The sequence below is a fragment of the Mus musculus genome, chromosome 1, assembly GCF_000001635.26.
Source record: "Mus musculus strain C57BL/6J chromosome 1, GRCm38.p6 C57BL/6J".
Taxonomy (NCBI): Eukaryota; Metazoa; Chordata; class Mammalia; order Rodentia; family Muridae; genus Mus; species Mus musculus.
In genome coordinates this window covers 21,034,056-21,052,038 of record NC_000067.6, presented here as the reverse complement: position 1 = coordinate 21,052,038, position 17,983 = coordinate 21,034,056, and the positions used below count along the sequence as shown (strand labels likewise).

At 47.0% G+C, this 17,983-nt stretch overlaps 1 protein-coding gene across 1 annotated transcript in view; it reads left to right on the top strand.

Moving 5' to 3' along the window:
* The window catches only part of Tram2 (translocating chain-associating membrane protein 2), a 77,829-nt gene that overhangs the window by 27,187 nt on the left and 32,659 nt on the right, over window positions 1–17,983 (top strand). The window contains exon 2 of the mRNA NM_177409.3: window positions 14,579–14,642. Within this exon, the coding sequence (NP_803128.1) occupies window positions 14,579–14,642 (64 nt within the window). The remainder of the gene's footprint in view (window positions 1–14,578; window positions 14,643–17,983) is intronic.

Sequence of the window (17,983 nt, the reverse complement as noted above, 5' to 3'; positions counted from 1 at the left end):
CACCATGACAGACTCTGGTTATCAGCATTTGGGTGGCTGTTTGACTCTCATTGTACAGGCATGTGTGTCAGGAAGACGCTTGTCCTGTGTTAGTGCCATCTTGCTCATGGTGGAACTGACTTTGTTGGTTACTCTCATGTGGTGGCGTGTAGTGTTTTCCTTGAGAAGCACGGCTGTATAAGTAGGGTCCTATCAGGAAACCAGGGATAACTGAGGAATTGATATTGAACGCACTGTTGACTAAGCATTGACTGAGTCTGGAAACAGATAAGGAGTGAAAATTTCTCTAAGAGCCGAGACATCCTATAAAAACATGGCCGGGTGGCAAGTAGCCGCTGCAGAGCTAAGATGGGAAGTACCTGTGACTGTGGAAGAAGACTGACTGGAGGCGAGAAATGGATACTGTGGTGTTTTCAGTAAGAATGCATGCCCACCCCCATAGGCTCATATGATTGAATCATGCCAGTCTCACTCTCTGGATCAGGATATCGAACTCTCAGCCACCTCTCTAGCACCAAGTCTGCCTGTGTGCTGCCGTGCTCCCGGACATGGTGATAATGAACTAAACCTCTAACACTGTAAGCCAGCCCCCAGGTAAACGCTTACTTTTATAAGAGTCGCCATGGTCATTGTGTCTCTTCATAGCAGCAGAGCAGTGACTAAAGACAGACACTCTGCCCAGGGCCTTTAATCTTCTATGCATCCAACCTTATCCTGTCGAAGCCCAGCTGAGAGTTCAGGTTAAGGAGCACTTTGATGCTCCTTTGCCTCCTCTGAGAATGCTAATGTCATCTGCAAGGGAGGCAGCCTAGATGAGGTCTGTGAAACACTATCCTCCTGACAGCAGGCTCTTTGGAGAGGCATTTTCCTGAGTGTAACAAGCCAATAGTATCCCAGGTCTGTTGGAGGCTACTTACTACCTCCATTTCTGCGGGGACAGAAGCACTCTTGCTTCTTAAAGCAGCAACACATTAAATGCCTCTGCCTCCATCTCCTGCGTCGAGTTCAGATAACACTCAAGTGCCACTTAAACCCCTTTCCTTCTCTGGTGTCTGTGCTGTGCACACAGCCTTGGGACTGACAAGAGCTTTCAGGGTAGCCTGCATGAGGCTCTGATCAATGAGACAGTTACCAGGAGCTTTCAACAAACAAACAAACAAACAAAGAAATAGGTTTGTTTGCTTGCTTGTTTATTTATTGAGACAGGGTCTCACTGTGTAACCCAGTGTACTATCAATCTCACTATGTAGACCAGGCTGGCCTCCAACTTAACAAAAGTCTGTCTCTCTCCACATCCCTAATACTGGGGCAAAAGGCATGCACCTCCATGCATGGTCAGGGAAAACACTTTCTTGACACTATTGACCCAGCATTAGACAAGCAGTTCAACTGATGGCGTATGAAGCATTTGAAACTCGTTACAAGGTATCCTCTTCTACCTTGAGGGAAGCAGTCATCTCTCCCCTTGAGTTATCCTGGGCAGCAAGGCTTTTGAATATGCAAGGTGCTAGGATGGGTGGTGTCTGTCCCATGAACCAGGAGACAAAATGAAAAAATTTGGGGGCCTGGAATCCAGCTAAGTAGCTTTCAATTTTTCCTATTCAGTATCCATTCTCTTTTCTTTTCCCCTCCTACCATGTGTGTGTGTGTGTGTTTGTGTGCACACATTTGCATACATGTGGCATGTGTATGTGCTCCCGCACATGTGAACCTCATGCATGTGGCATGTATGCAGGCCAGAGGATCACTTTGGGTATTATTCTTCCTCAGATATCATTCACCGTGTATTTTTGAGGCCGAGTCTCTCCTTAGCATGGGACTCACTGAGCAGGCTAGGCTGTCTGAGTGGCTGACTGAGGGCGGAGAGCCAGTAAATCTCTAGGATCTGCCTGTCTCCTTCCTTAGCTCTTGCATCACAGTTGTGTTACTGTGCTGGGTGTTTCTGTGTGGCTCCAAGGCTCAAGCTTGCTCTGTAAGCAGTAATGATTGAGCTACCCCTCTACCCACTGCCCACCATGGTAGCCTCAGCACAGGAGCAGAAGGAAGGAGTCAGTGAATGCCTAAGGACTGTGAGGCTGCGCTGCATTTCTCTTCTCCACTCTAAGCCAGTGTGTTCAAGACAAGTGGGGCATCTGAAGACTGAAGTTGGGCCGCACTATGGGCACCATGACTACCTTCAACTGAACTCAGGCCTCCTCCCGTGCTTTCTTAGCCCTGTAATGATGCTGTCTTAATTATCTTCTTCCCTCTCCCTACCCAAGGCTACATTCTCCTGACTCAGCTCACCCCTCCCACAGTCTTTTGGGAAAATCTTTTAAGTCCTCTCCAAGTCCACAGTGCTACCAGATATTTTCTGCCCCTCCTTCGTGACAAAGATATTGAGAATTGATGATGATGAATAGTCATAGTCGGCTTTTGAGCAAGCGACAGAGTTCCCTTTACCCTATCGTCACGTCACCAACTTTAAAGCAGACTCTCCCTGCATCACAATCTTGCTGGGTCGTTAGGTGCTAGGCACTGTGCTCAGGTAGCATGGGGGATTAAGTCCAGGCACCCCACACAGGTTCCTGTGCTATTTCTAGAGCGCCTCTGGGCAAGTTTCTTAAGCTCTTTGAGCCTCCATTTTTGTGTTCTCAGGAGATCTGGATGGTCTAAAGGAGAGATTTCTATGGGTGTTCAGTGTGATCCTGAACACGACAAGAGGCAGTCACAATGTAGTTCCTGGTAGAGCTGGAGGTGAAATGAGACCATCTTGTGTGTAGCACAGAGCCTGCCATGCCATCTTACACATCCAGGAGTCATTGCTGTACTTCCTCTCAGGCGTAGGAGGATTGAGGCAATGCAGGGATCGAGGCAATGCTCAGCTGGGTTGCATCAAATGTTCAGAGCAACATGGTTGGCTTGACCACCTCCACGTACAAGGAAGTTCCACTCAGTTGATAACACATCTGATTTTGGCCTCTGCACCATGAGGGAAGGGAATAGTTGTGTGGTCGTCTGAACCTCTCTAGTGTTGTGCCTTTCCCAGAGCATGTATTCAACAAATACTCTGAGTGAAAGATTGATTTAATCTGTGTAAGCCTATATATGTGTGTTGACCTTATCACTAAGGTTAGTCCAGAACTAATTAGGAGTCACTGGCTGGCTCAGCTGGCTCAGACTAGCTGTGATCCTCCTGCCTCAGCATCCAGAATGCTGAGTTTTGTCTTATTTTGTTTTGTTTTTAAGATTAATTTTATTTAAGGTTTCATGTATCTGGAGACTCGAATCGTGTTCAATGCTATGCACAGATGAGTCTGTAGGGATTGAACATACCTTGTCATCCAGCTTGTGCATGTATACTAGCATGTCTGTGTAAACACACACACTCTAATTCTTTCCTGTACGTATCTGATTAGGAAACTGCTCTGGCCACAATTGGATGGAGGAGGAGGAGGTAGCCCTAGTGGCTTACAGTTGGCGCTTATCAGTGTATGTGCTGGCTCCGATTCCAAACCAATCAGTCTAGTCAAGAGATTATAAAGGCAGACAGACTGATAGGAGACTGTAGTTCTCCTGGTCCCAAGACTCGCAGGCTCCCTAGCAACGGTCCTTCTGGGAACTCAGAGCAACTGAATTCTCATCCTCATGAGAACGTCAAGTCAAGGCTGATGACAGTGACCATGGGGTGTGAGTTTGAAATAAAACATGAAATAGAAAACCAAAACAAATGAACCAAAAAGTCCTTCGTGCCTTTGTCAGGGTAACAGAAAGGGGGGCTCCCTTTTGTTTTCTCTACCCCTCACCATCTTCTGGTTCTTATTAGCTCAGTTTGTTACTCAGGGAGGTTTACTGAGCATTGCCCATGTCTAGTGTATGTATAGAGGTGACTAGACTCCAGAAGTTACCCAGGGCCTTGGGGTCTTTCTGAGGAGACAGAAAGTTTCTGGGTGCAGGGTTCTCTCTGATCACCTCTTTCCTGCTGTAATTCAGACTCCCAGGTTTTCCCTACATCCCCCACTTTTTCTGCCTTTCTTCTTCATGACCTTCCCCCTGCCGCGCCCCCAAACACACACGTAAGTCTCTTCCTATGCCTTTTCTTGCTGTCCTTTGCTTTCCTTGACAGACAAGCACCCCACAGCCAGCTCCCACTCGACACTCCCTGATGTACCAGCTCCTGATGTCTCCTCGGCGTCAGTTTTTGAGCCTGAGAAGTAGCAGGGCTTAGCTTCCAGGAGAACATGGGAAGGGCCCCACACTCATGTAGCTCCCGCTGTGGTCCAGGATTAACCCATGCTTTCTGAAGCACCTGCTGGAATCCTTAGAGCTTTGCTCTGTCTCGGCTTCTAGGACCATTTGTGGCCTTTCTGACTATGCCATGTGTCTCCTCTATCCACAGCACACTCAGAGACTGTCCCCGCAGCGTGTGTGCTTTATTTATATGGACATGTCTGTGTCTGTTCTGTACCAGACCCAAGCAGCACTCTTGATCACTCTCTTACCTTAACTCCACATATCAGTCATCCAGAGCTGTCCCATGTCTGTTACTTGTGCACCCTCCAAACCACACCCCCCACCACCACCAACAGGATAGCTTCCAAGTTCCTGTGCTTTCTTGCATCCGTTTGGAATAGAGTTGTATGGCTTTGACTTGGGGCTGGGGGGGATACCTGGCTTTCTGGACCTTGCTTAAGTCTAGATTCATCAGTAAGAGGGAGTTGATGCCCTGAACACTGGGTGAGATGCCTGATGCCCGAAGTGGTCCACCCTCCCCCTTGGTTGTTTGGCTTTCCTGGGTGCTACTTGAAGTCACAGCCATGCTGGGACACAGAGGACTGTGATGGTAACAAGCCCAGCCAGCCTGCCTGAAACTAAGTACCAAGTCTGTGCAGCCATTAGTTTGTCATTCTTGTTGTTCCATGAAGCTGAGCCTGGAACCCAGAGCCTTTGCATGCACTAGACCTTAGCCATAGTCCCATGCCTTTTCCAGCATCAGCTAAAACATCTCATTAAAATTGGATAGTGAAATTTCATAGTAAGGTCCGTAACAATGCATGACATTTTGAAGTTATCATTCTGAAGTGAGGTTGAGACAGGGTCTCACTTTATAGTATAGATTGGTCTGAAATTGTGACCACGCTGGCCTTGAACTTGTAGCAACCCTCTTTCCTCTACCTATCAAGAACTGGGGTTATAAATATGAACCACAGGCTCTAGCTAAAATATAGGGTTCATTGTAACATTGCCATTTGCTCGGGCCTTGCACCTTGAATTTAGGGCTGCTGGGTGACTCTGGCTTGTGGGTGAGTGTGGGTCGTGTCTTCCTGAGGCCGGGCCTCTGGTGCTAGAGTTGTGCTTCCATTCATAGTTTGGGAATCTTGCCTTCCTTCCATGTTTCCTTTCTATATGTGGTGGTTTGAGTAAGAATGGGCCCTATAGGTTCTTATATTTAAGTGCTTAGTCACCAGAAAATAGAACTGTTTGAAAGGATTAGGAGGATTAGCAAGTGGGGCCTTGGGGGGAAAAGTGTGTGCCACTGGGAGTAGATTTTGGGGTTTTCAAAAGCTCATACCAGGCATAGTCTCTCTCTCTTTCTCTCTCTCTCTCTCTCTCTCTCTCTCTCTCTCTCTCCCTCTCTCTCTCTCTCTGTCTGCCTGAAGATCAACATATAGCTCTCAGCTGCTATATACAGCACCATACCTGCCAAGCTCCCTACCATGATGATAATGGACTAGACCTCTGACAGTGTAAGCCAGTTCCCAGTTAAATGCTCTATAAGAGTGGCCTCAGACGAAAGGATGGACTGCCCCACCCGGGAGTCCATCCCATAATCAGCCACCAAACGCAGACACTATTGCATATGCCAGCAAGATTTTGCTGACAGGACCCTGATATAGCTGTCTCCTGTGAGGCTATGCCAGTGCCTGGCAAATAAAGAAGTGGATGCTCACAGTCATCTATTGGATGGAACACAGGGCCCCCAGTGGAGGAGCTAGAGAAAGCTAGAGATCTGCAACCCTATAGGTGGAACAACATTATGAACTAACTAGTAACCCCCGGAGCTCGTGTCTCTAGCTGCATATGTAGTAAAAGATGGCCTAGTCGGCCATCATTGGGAAGAGAGGCCCCTTGGTATTGCAAACTTTGAATGCCCCAGTACAGGGGAACACCAGGGCCAAGAAGTGGGAGTGAGTAGGTAGGGGAGCAGGGTGGGGGGAGGGTATAGGGAACTTTTAGGATAGCATTTGAAATGTAAATGAAGAAAATATCTTAAAAAAAAAAGAGTGGCCTTAGTCATGGTGTCTCTTCACAGCATGAGAACAGATGAAGACACTGTGACTTGAAGGTAATAATGAGTGTCTGTGACTTGCAAACAGAGATGTCTGAGTGCTAGATGTCTCTCATTAACCTTCAAGGCTTTGATTTAAGGGGTGTGTGTGTGTGTGTGTGTGTGTGTGTGATTAATCACTCTTAAACTCTTCCTATAATGTACCCCCATGAAGACAGTCCTGGGTGGGTCTTTCAAAACTCCAGCTAGAAGGCTTCGTGCCCACCCAGGTGTTCTGCCACTTCTTCTGTTGGTGCCGGATGCACAGTGGGACATAAAGTTGATTCAGAAGAGGGCTTAAGAAGCCAGAGCTCCCAGTCTGACTCCTGTGTCTTCCAACTCCATACACCCATTGCTTGTTCTCTCACCAGCTCTTAAACCTCCATAGAGGAGCTGTGTGCTTAGGTTTGTGAAACCCCTCCTATTTAAACACAACAGAAATAAACACCCTCTTCTGTAGACCTGTGGGTCACCAGCCCTTTGGCAAACCTCTATCTCTAAAAATGTTTACATTACAATGAATTCACAACCGTAGCAAAATTATAGGCATGAAATAGCAACGAAAATAATTTTATTGTTGGGGGTATTTAACTGTATTAAAGGGTGGTAGCATTAGGAAGGTTGAGAGCCATGGATCTAGGGGAATCCTCTGGCTTCCTGCAATAATGACCTTGGCCTGCTGGGAGGCCAGTTTATAGTCCCTGCTCCCACCCCCACCCCGACCTCTGCCCTCCCAAGGCTGCTTCCCTTAGCTCTGACTATGTGAACTCAAGGCTCACTTTCCTAGTAAGCTCCAATCCATGTGACAAGACTCAGGAGTCAACATGCTGAGTGGTGCGGTTCCCAGATGGCAAAGAGTTCCTGAAAGTAACACAGCACATCAGCCGGGGACACTCGTGTCTTCCTAGAAAGGTGTAACAGGGCGGAGCCAGCCAGCCAGACCCCACAGGTTCTTGAGAGCCTATGGTCATGATGCTGGACAGGAAAGCCATTACCAGTCATGGAAACCTTGCTGTTGTAATGGCTATGATAACATGAGGCTGCCTTGGTTATATCTATCAAGGCACTCCTGTGCCTTGCCTGCCTCTGCTGAGCTGAGTCCGTGGACCCCATGAAGAGAATTGCCCCTTCGTCTCCCCAAATGCCAGGCAGTGCCAAACATTCCTTGGGATGCTTTTTGCCGGGCATCCAGTCATAACACTGCCAGCAATCAATGATTGGCAGGCTCGTGCAGACCCATCTGAAACTCAAGTTACCCCCTCCCTAGCCCTCTGTGCTTTATCTTCATGGTGCTAAACATTTTGAAAACTGCAGTTAAAATAACACACTGATGTGCTGATGAGGTGGCTCGTTTTGTTATCAGCTCTAAACTGATACCTAATCTTGACTCTTAACCCCAACTCTACATCTCAAAGTTCCTATCTGTGTTTTAAATTCTCTGGAAAGATGATACTGCATCTTCCTTCAGACAAAAAAGTAAAATATTTGTTTTTGACAAATATATATGTTTTGCTTATATCCGCACACAGCCAGTGTTCTAAACCCTGACATGTTTATGCGTGTTTCAGAAAAATCATATTCCCAAAAAAATTATTTTTACATGCGCAGGTTTTTTTTTTGTTTTTATTTAATTCTTAGTTCCCACAAGAAATAGATATGTTATAACATCAAAACAAGAGGGAAAACAAGACGATGGTAAATTGAGGCCCTGAGGCTAGCCTGGGCTATATAGCAAGCGTCTAAAACTCTCCTTCTGCTCTGGTATAAACTCCGTTTTCTCCCTGTGTAGTTTAGACTTTGGCATGATAGATATAACCAAGGCAGCCTCATGTTATCATAGCCATTACAACAGCAAGGTTTCCATGCCTGGTAATGGCTTTCCTGTCCAGCATCATGACCATAGGCTCTCAAGAACCTGTGGGGTCTGGCTGGCTGGCTCCGCCCTGTTCTTGAATCAAGGAGGCCATTCAGACAAGGAACCGGAATCTTCAGATGTTGCTAAGGAGCCACACAAAAAAGGTACTGTCAGAACTGTGCCCCCTGTGTCTCGGGCGCTCACGTCATAATGGTCACCCAGAACAGAGGTTTGCAGAAAGCCACTGTGGAAAGCGTCTTTGTCCCCGCCGTCTGTCTTCTGCTGAGAAGTGAATTGCAGGCCCACAGACACCGTGTCCTGCTGTGCATGCGGTGGTAGTCTCATCAGCTTCTCCTGGAGCAAGGAGCTGAGGCACCCACTTCAGAAAAGAAAGCTGAAAACTTTATTATTTTTTTTTTAATCTTTCTCTCACCAGTTGACTGTAACTTTCCAGTGTTTTCCTGTCTGCCTGAAGTTTTCTTATTTACCACCTTAGCAGAAAGATGTGAAACCAATTTCAGGACAGCTTGCCTGGATATTTGGTTTCCTGTGATCAGGGCCAAGCATGGGAGGAGGCAAGTTCTCCAGCCTCTGCAAGATGGGTCTCTAGCTTTAGCCAGGTGATATCAACTAACGAGTCTCTGCGCTTTCAGTTGGGGGACCTGTGTTACTTGATATTTCTGCTCCTCGGGCAGGACACCAGTGGGTCACAACCCTTTTGCAACAGTGACTTCTTCGTGCCCGAGCCTTGAATTAGTGTACCCATGCAGCCCCTTGCTGGTGTGCTGGTTGAGAGCAAGTCAGAACCAGCTGAAGGGAAGCATCCAGTACCTCATGGGGAACAATGTGGTCCCCTTCATCTTACTTCTTTGCTTCTGTCTTTGGTGATTGCTGTCAACTTCCAGGAAAAGGGACTGTGCGTTTGGAAGCCCTGGTGTGCCAGTGCCTGGGGCTGGCCAAGGACTTTACTCTTCTTGCCTGTGGGGCAGGGATGATGCCCGGACTTGGATTTTCACAGGTGGAGAAGCAGTACTGTGCTTTAAACTGGAAGTTAGGCCCTTCAGTAAGGCCGTTATTGGACCTAGATCAAATGTATTCAAAGAATGATAGCTGACAGAGTTCTTTATGGACTTCCATTCCAGCCACCTCGATGGGTTGCATCATTTCCATGCCTGCCTGGAACAAGGCCGTTCCTTCCCTTCTGGGGAGGGCCATTGAAGAAGCTGCACTTGATCATTTATGGGAAACCTTAGAGCCATGCCCGGCACCCAGCAAGCGCCCGATAGCATCATTTGTCCCTATTGTTATCATTGGGCAAAGGAGCCCACTGAGATGACATGTCTTACCCAAAGCCACACTGGTCCACAGCAGACATGGGTCAGGACTCCACATGCAGCATGCTTCGAGGAAGCAGGGATTTCTCTGGCATTCCTAGTGTCATTACAACCAAGAGCTCAGGTCCGTGTGCCTCTAATGGAACATGGCATGCGGGATGATTTTGGTTTTGTTACAGCTGTGTGAGCACGAGCAACATTTCTGCCTTTGATTCAGAAGGGCACGTTCTAATTAAAATTGTAATGAGTCTCTCTGGCACTCTGTGTGTGTGTGTGTGTGTGTGTGTGTGAGAGAGAGAGAGAGAGAGAGAGAGAGAGAGAGAGAGACAGAGAGAGAGAGAGACAGAGACAGAGAGAGAGAGAGAGCACACCTCTATGTCATTTAGTGCTTTCCCTTTGCATGAGTATATTAACACATTGTCACTTTTAACCTTTCACCCATCGAGCTTGGCATTTAATATGCTATTAAACTCAATATTGTGTCCTATAAACATCCTTAGAGAGACGAGAAATAACTGGAGAGACATTTTTAATAGGCCCCTGTTTCTTAGCCCCTGCGCTACGTGGACCCAGCATTACACGGGGCGGCGGGGGGGCTTGTTAGTTGTTTGGTCCCCTGACCTCAGGTCAGGAGAGAGTAATGGAATGAAGATGTGGGGTGCCGGGGGGGAGCCTTTGAAAGCACACAGAGTGGTTTTTATGAGGCACAAGGAGGGTTGCCTCACTACCCCTCTGCTCCCAGACCCTCTACCTCCTGTCCCCTGTGCCCCCTTTCATGCGTGGATAGGAGCTGATCTTACTTTGCTCTTTTCGATGGTTGGGAGCGAGCTTAGGCTGAGCAGCTTGAGGATAACGTAGGACTTCGTGGGATGCACTTCTGTGGGTCAGCCTCATTCGCTCGCTGTTCTTCCTCGCTAGGCTTTCGACACATGATCGCCTTGGTTTTGGTCCTCCAATTTTTGTTGGCATTCTGTCCTGGGCTGTGTTGTATGCCTGCTGAAGTTGTTTTGGGAACAAACTTGGAAAATCTCAAGTTGCCGATTGCCTGTTTTGCTTATACTCACTGGGTGGTAGAAGGCCACTATGCCTTCTGTGAGGGGAGCTTAACTTCTTTTCCTATGAAGCAAGGGAACTGGATCTGGGATACTGTCACATGGGAACAAGCATGGTAAAGAATTTATTTCTATTGCCATGATCCAGAGGGCAGATATGGAAAAATACTGGAATCTAGTATTTTTGCTTTAACTCTGCTCTCATGGACTTATGTTCAGAAAACATGTGTTAGACATTCGTCTGTGGTTACCGAATCCTACAGCTGCTTACAGGATGAGGTCATTAGATGGGTATTTATGAGACACCTACTGCATGGGCAGTACTGGGGTGAACACAGTGAGAGAAAACAGTTGTACAGAGATAGAACTATGAGCAGGTGACAGGGTGACGAGTTTTTAGCTTTCTTGTGGGGTGGGCTGTGTCCACATGATGAGCATTCGTTACCCAGGCAGCTCTGTCCTCTCACCACTGGAGGCTGTGCAGAGAAGGTAATCAAGACAAGTAGGTGCAGATTCTTCTAGAACTGATATTTGGTGGTGTTAACCTCTACCTTGGTCGGGCTCATCAGCAGGTATAAACAGTTGCTGCATGTGCCTGATAACCCGTGTGATCCCTGAAGCCCATAGTGTAAACTCTGGATTTGGTGGCTCATGTCTGTAATCGGAGAGAGAGGGGGAGACAAGAGCCAGCTGTCAGTGAACATGTGCAGTAGCAACAGAAACAAGAGACTGTGTAGTCAAAAGGAAAGGGGAAGGTAAGACCCAACTCCTGGAAGGTTGTCCTTTGATCTCCACATGTCTCTCTCTGTCTCTGTCTCTGTTTCTGTCTGTCTGTCTGTCTGTCTGTCTCTCTCTCTCTCTCTCTCTCTCTCTCTCTCTCACACACACACACACACACACACACACACACAAACTTCATTGTGCAGTAGAACTGACATTCAAGTTTGTCCTGATACGTTCATCTACTACTGATTGTAGATTTCATCTTTGTGAGTCTGCTTCCTTTACTAGAACGTCCTTGTGACCTCCACTTTCATACTTGGCTCTTGTGTGTGCTCACAGTTCACAGGTGCAAAACCTTGAGCGTCCGCTCAGTCGAAACAAGGCCATGCCCACTTTCTGCTCCAGCTCTCATACTGTAAACAAATCATCCTTTGTCATCTATTTAGGGCCACAGTTTTGCATTTTGTGGTGTTTGTGGGGATTTCATTCTTTACCATGGCCCTTAAGTATTTTGCTGACGTGCTATCCCTAATCTTAAGAAGGAGGCAGCGTGCCTTATGGAGAAGCCATGCCTCATTTGGACATGAGCTACAGTAGTCCTGTTGACCAAGAGTTTAGTGTTAATGAACCAGCAGTATGTATCAACTAAGGTGCCTTTTAGAAGCACACCTAAAGCAAGGTTGCATGTCGATCTCTTGGTGAAATGTGACTGGTTTTTAGCACCCTAACTTTGTATTTCCCTTGGTGCAGTGCTTTGGTGTTTGTGAGTTTCCATAGAACTGCCATGCATGAAAATCGACTATGTCTTGTTTGTTGGTTTTAAGTGTGATGGCTCCGAGACTTGGCTGTGTGTTAGACTGCTGATGAGCCAGCTCAACTGAACTCATTCAGCGGCTCATTTAGTTGCCTGGGGGGAAAGGGGTGCAGGGGAGGGGGTATGGCCTGGATATAGAAAAAATTCAAGTTCTTTCAGGGACTCTGCCAAAGGCATGGTTGAACAGAGGTCCTCTACACATAGAATTACAGTGCATCTGACAAATGGATGTTGGCCAACTTCAAGAGGGCTCAACTCGCCCCATTGAAGACCCATGGCTGCTCTAGGAGCAGGACAGCAGAAACCACAGCAGAAGTCTGTGGGTGTTTGAGGCCCTGGGCAGCACCTCTTCTAGCCTGACTCAGATGATCACAAGCCAGGAGAGAGTGGGCTCAGAGTTTTAGACCTGACGGGTCCCAAGGAACAGGCCTTTGGTGACAGAGGGCAGTTCCCACTAGAGACTAACGACCTACAGTTAAAGGAAGTGAGCTGCATTTCTTTTCTTTGTCTTAATCACCTAGCACTTACCTCTTCTGGGTTAGCTATTTGAAAGGGCATGCAATGAAAACTGAGAAGGTGGGATCCCTACCTTCAATTAGGAGGTGAGCTAATTGCCTGCTGTGGAGAAACGATAGCACAGCATAGTACAGTATTGGCTCTCCTGCCTATGAAGGAGTGATCTCGAGAAGTAGTGACCCTCACAGTTAAGGGTCAGCATGATGCATAAGAGAGATGCACATTGGTAAGTTATAAGGAGTAGTAGAGGAAGAGGGATCTAATGGCAGTTTTTAGGCTGGAGCCAAGCACATCATTGTAAAGAAAATGCAGGCATTTGGGCTGGAAGGGGGTCAGGGATGCAGAGCACTGTCTTAAGGACCAAAGGAATCAGTTTCAGGGGCTGCAGAGTGGAGAAGAGGACCTTCTCATACCTGTTCTTTCCTTACAAACTTGACAGAGGATGCACAAGGCATCAGCACGGATACAGGAAGACTCGGTACAGAGCTGCCTATAAGTAAATGATACCTCACTGAAGAGTAACGGCAGGATCTTTTCTCTTTTAAAGGTGATGGTTGGATCTGTAGGATAGGCTAAAGGCAGACACCATCCATCCTTCACTTGTTTCCACACTGCCTTGGCCATGGGCTGGTGTATCCCTCCCTCCCTAGCCCCACTCTCTGCAGACAACTTTCTGACCTCTATGTTTGGAGGGTTTTCCATAACCCTTGACTGAGGAGGTGTCTTCAGAGCCTCTGGGGAAGTGACTTTCTTCACCTGACCCTGTGCGTGCCTCACGGAGCACTTCTTGGTCCTGGCTGGACATCTCTGGAATTTGAAAGAATGCCACTAGAGAGCTCGGTACCAGGCCAGTCAATAGTACACAGCAGAGGCACTGCACATATCCACAACTCTATAGACAAGAAGAGATTTGGTTCAGGGTTTGAAATGACTTCCGCATAGTTACATAGCTACTCAGCAAGCAAACATAGACAATTTCTGCATCTCAGCTTCAAGTCCACATTTTGCCATCTCACACCTGCTTGAAACTGTCTCAGAACTAATTTGACTATTTGTAACCAGATGGGGACCACAGTCATGTAAAGATAGCTTTCAGAAAACAAAACAAAGAAAACACCAAAAAACCAAACCAGTATTGTGGGGTTTGTGAGGTCTCATTCCCAGTTTGACAGAGGGGAATATGTGAAATTAACAGCTAGAACCCACTGTTTCTGAAGCTTAAGTTAACATCAGGGCTACTGCCCAGTGTGTAGGCAACCGAAACGTCCAAGAAGTCTGGCTTTGGCACCTTTAAGCTGTGACCTTCCACAGAACTGGGTGCCCAGAACTGAGTCAGTACATGAACGAGTGAACAAATTGTTCTGCCTGTCAATACAGCTTGCTTCATACAGCAAGTGAACACATGTGTAGCCATCATCTGGGGCCCAGGGCTGCGTTTCTCTGCAGTGCAGGTACTGGGAGTGGTGGCTCAGAGCTGGTGTTAACTCTGGGGTAGGCAGAAGCCTGCACCCTGGAGGGGTGGCTCAGAACTGTGTTAACTCTGGGGTGGGTAGAAGCCTGGATCCTGGAGAGGTGGCTCAGAGCTGGTGTTAACTATGGGGTGGGCTCAGAACTGTGTTAACTCTGGGGTGGGTAGAAGCCTGGATCCTGGAGAGGTGGCTCAGAGCTGGTGTTAACTCTGGGGTGGGCTCAGAACTGTGTTAACTCTGGGGTGGGTAGAAGCCTGGATCCTGGAGAGGTGGCTCAGAACTGTGTTAACTCTGGGGTGGGTAGAAGCCTGCATCCTGGAGTGGTGGCTCAGAATTGTGTTAACTCCAGGGTGGGTAGAAGCCTGCACCCTGGAGAGGTGGCTCAGAGCTGGTGTTAACTCCAGGGTGGGCAGAAGCCAGCATCCTGGAGTGGCTGTAGGAGGAGGCCTGGCTTGTTCTTTTCATGTGGCCCAGGGAGTAAACAGAAACCTTGTCCTTTGTTTTCCAGGTCACAGCCAAGACTGCCTTCCTATTTATTTTACCTCAGTATAACATTAGTGTGCCTACAGCAGGTAAGAAAAACTGTTCCTTATCCCTCCGGGTCCTGTTAACCCTGAAGGACTGGGGAAGATTTCTCTGTTTTTCTCTATGCCTGTGACCTTTCCCTTGGGCTCCAGTGTGCTCCCCAAGTCAGGTGGCAGCAGTTCCTGCCCTCTGTTCTCTACCGTAGGACCTGAACAAAAAAGTACCACGGTATGGGGTGCTACGTGTGCTTCTAGCCCTTTCCTCTAAAGTAGGTGGTGTTGATGTCTGTCAGGAATGTCCACTGATCAAGAGCATGGCCTTTCTTTTTAAGTTTTCCATGAAGAAAGTGGGTTAGATGTACTTCAGTGGAGCATAAAAACATGGCGGGAAGGAAGGTCTGTACTCGGAAGAGCCACAAGAGTGGCTCTACAGTTGCCCTTATCATCACTGTGACCAAATACCTAAGAGAAACAACCTCAAGGACGGAAAGGTATATTTGGGCTCCCACTTTCAGGTGCTCTTGTCATGGCTGCTTGGGTCTGTGTACTTAAGCCATAATGGTGGCAGAAGCATGTGACAGAGGATAGCTGTTCAGCCCATGACAATAAAGGAAGCAGAGAAAGGGTAAATAGAGGAAGGAGGCTGGGGGCAAGGTACCTGCAAGGGTCTACTTCTCCTAGGTAAGTCCCTGCCATCTGCCCCATTTCCCAGTGATCTTATCCTGTTACGATGGTACGAAGGGATTCCTCGTTTGGTTAGGTCAGAGTCCTCATGGTCTGACGTGGGGATGCGCCCAATCTCCAGACATTCCTCAGTCTATTCAAGTAGATAATCAAGTCAAGTCAGCTCAGGAGATGAGTCATCTCCCTCTTGAGATGGTTTCGATCCCAAGAGCACCAGAAGACATTTCATCTTATGTATAAACACCTCACCTTTAAATGTTGGCAGCTACTTGGGTGAACGCCATGCAGGAAAGTCAACAGAAAGAAGTCTTATGCATCTGCTGGCCAGGTTCAGCTTTGGGGCCGTATTTCTGCAGCCTTGGCTTTTCTGAGGTCTCAGCCTTGGAATGAGGCATCCCTCGGTCCCAGCTGTAAAATACCAGGTTCCCCCTTGATGAAGGAAGGAGGGGAGTTTGCTTGCCAAGTTAGTTCTCCTCTCATCATTTGGGAGACGTTGAATGGTCTTCACTTTTATATGAGGGTCTTTATCTGGCTCTGGGGCAGTGTCTCGGGGAGGTGAGTGTATGACTCTGGCTCATGGAACTGTAGCCATGAATTTCACACGAGCATATTCCTGTAACCAATCTAGCCAGACAATGAGGGGATCCTTGTTTTGGGTACATAGTATAGTTCCTGTTTTGGAGAGTCAAACTGAGAGGTTCTGGTAAGGGAGGAAGAACATTCTTGGCTGTGGGAAGTGAGACTTGAGAGCATCTCTCTGCCCGGGGAACTTGCAAAATGTTTGGTATTAGAGTGTTACAGATCTTTCCCACGTGATAATAATGGTTCTAGTCTAACATTTTGAAAGTCTTAACAGTGAGCAAGTGGCCCACCCGTCCTTCCTCCCTTCCAGTTCTCCTTCCCCTTCTCCTTTCATTCCCTCCTCTCCCCTGCCTCCCTCCTTTTTCTTTCTTCCACTGGAAGAGGCCTCTTACTGAAGCTAGCTTGGTTGGGAGCATTTTGCTTTCCTTCTTTCTTCTTTCCTGAAAGTCATAGACTGGTTTAGTCATTCCATTAATCCTTTGGAACTTTAAGGTAACATCTTCTCTCGGGTGACAAAAATCAAAAATGAAGGAGACATGGCTTCATGATAAAATCACACAACCATCACCCATGTGTGGACTCATTCTCTCTCGGTTTCTCTTAATTAAAAAGTTATTATTTTGTTTTATGTATATGGGTGTTTTGCCTTAATGCGTGCCTGTTTACCATGTCTATGCAGTGTCCTCGGATGCGAGACAGCATTGGATCACCTGAAAGAGGAGTTTCAGACAGTTGTGAGCTATCATGTGGGTGCTGAGCATCCAATCTGGATCCTCTGGAATAGCCACCTATGTTTTTAATCCCTGAGCCACCTCTCCAGCCCAATTTATTATTCTTTAAAATTAGCTTGAGATGAGTTCCATTGTCATTGTCATACATCTGGGTCGTTGTGCCTTATTCTTGCTCATCCTCCCTCCCACAGCCTCCCACACTCCATGTCATCCTTTCTTGGTCCCCTTTCTTCTCACCGAAGACTTCTGTTGCTTTCCTGGACCAGGTGTTGCATCACTTTCTTCCTCCTTTCTACTTCCATAACCTCCATACATGTGCATGTATGTGTGTGTGCACATACACATACACACACACATACATACACACATATACATATGCACACATATACATACACATACATATGTATACACAACATACACATACACAGACATACACAGGCATACACATGCACATACATACATACACACATATACATACACATACATATGTATACACAATATATACATGCATACACATACACACACAAACATACACACATACATACACACACATACACACAGTTGCACACACATACATACACACCCACACAAACACACAACACACAAACATACACACATATGAATATAAATTTAAATATAGATTCCTTGCAGGAGATGAAGCACATAGTATTTGTCTTTTCAAAAATGGCTTATTTTTTTATCTAACATAATCTCCAGCTCCATCCATTTTATTGTTCCTGGTGTCATTTGTTTTTATGGCTAAAAAAATTACACATTTACTTTATTCTCTCATCTAGTGATGGGTGTCTAGGCTGGTTCCATTTCTTAGCTGTTGAGAATGGCTCAGGAGTTCAGCATGGATGTGCCAGTGTCTGTGTGGGATGCTGACAGTGGCTCTCTGGGTTTACACTCCCTCCAAAACATCCCCTGTATCCTTGCCTCGTGTGTTGTTGTTTGTCTTCTTGAGGATAGCTACTCAGACTGGAATGAGCTGGGCTCTCAAAACAGTTTCCATTTGCATGTCTTTGATGGCCAGAATTTTGAACATTTTTTTCCTTTTCTTTTTTTTCCTTTATTTGTGTATATTCTTTTTTATTAGCTATTTTCTTTATTTACATTTCAAATATTATTCCCTATCCTAGTTTCCCCTCCCAAAAATCCCCTATCCCCTCCCCCCTCCCCCTGCTCCCCAATTCACCCACTCCCATTCCTGGCCCTGGAGTTCCCCTATACTGGGGCATCGAGCCTTCACAGGACCAAGGGCCTCTCCTCCCATTGATGACCGACAAGGCCATCCCCCTTTTATGATTCTTTGAGAACTGTCTACGTAGTTCATGAGCCCACTTCTGATTGGATGGTTGGGGTGGGGTTGGATGTTTAGTTTTTGAAGTT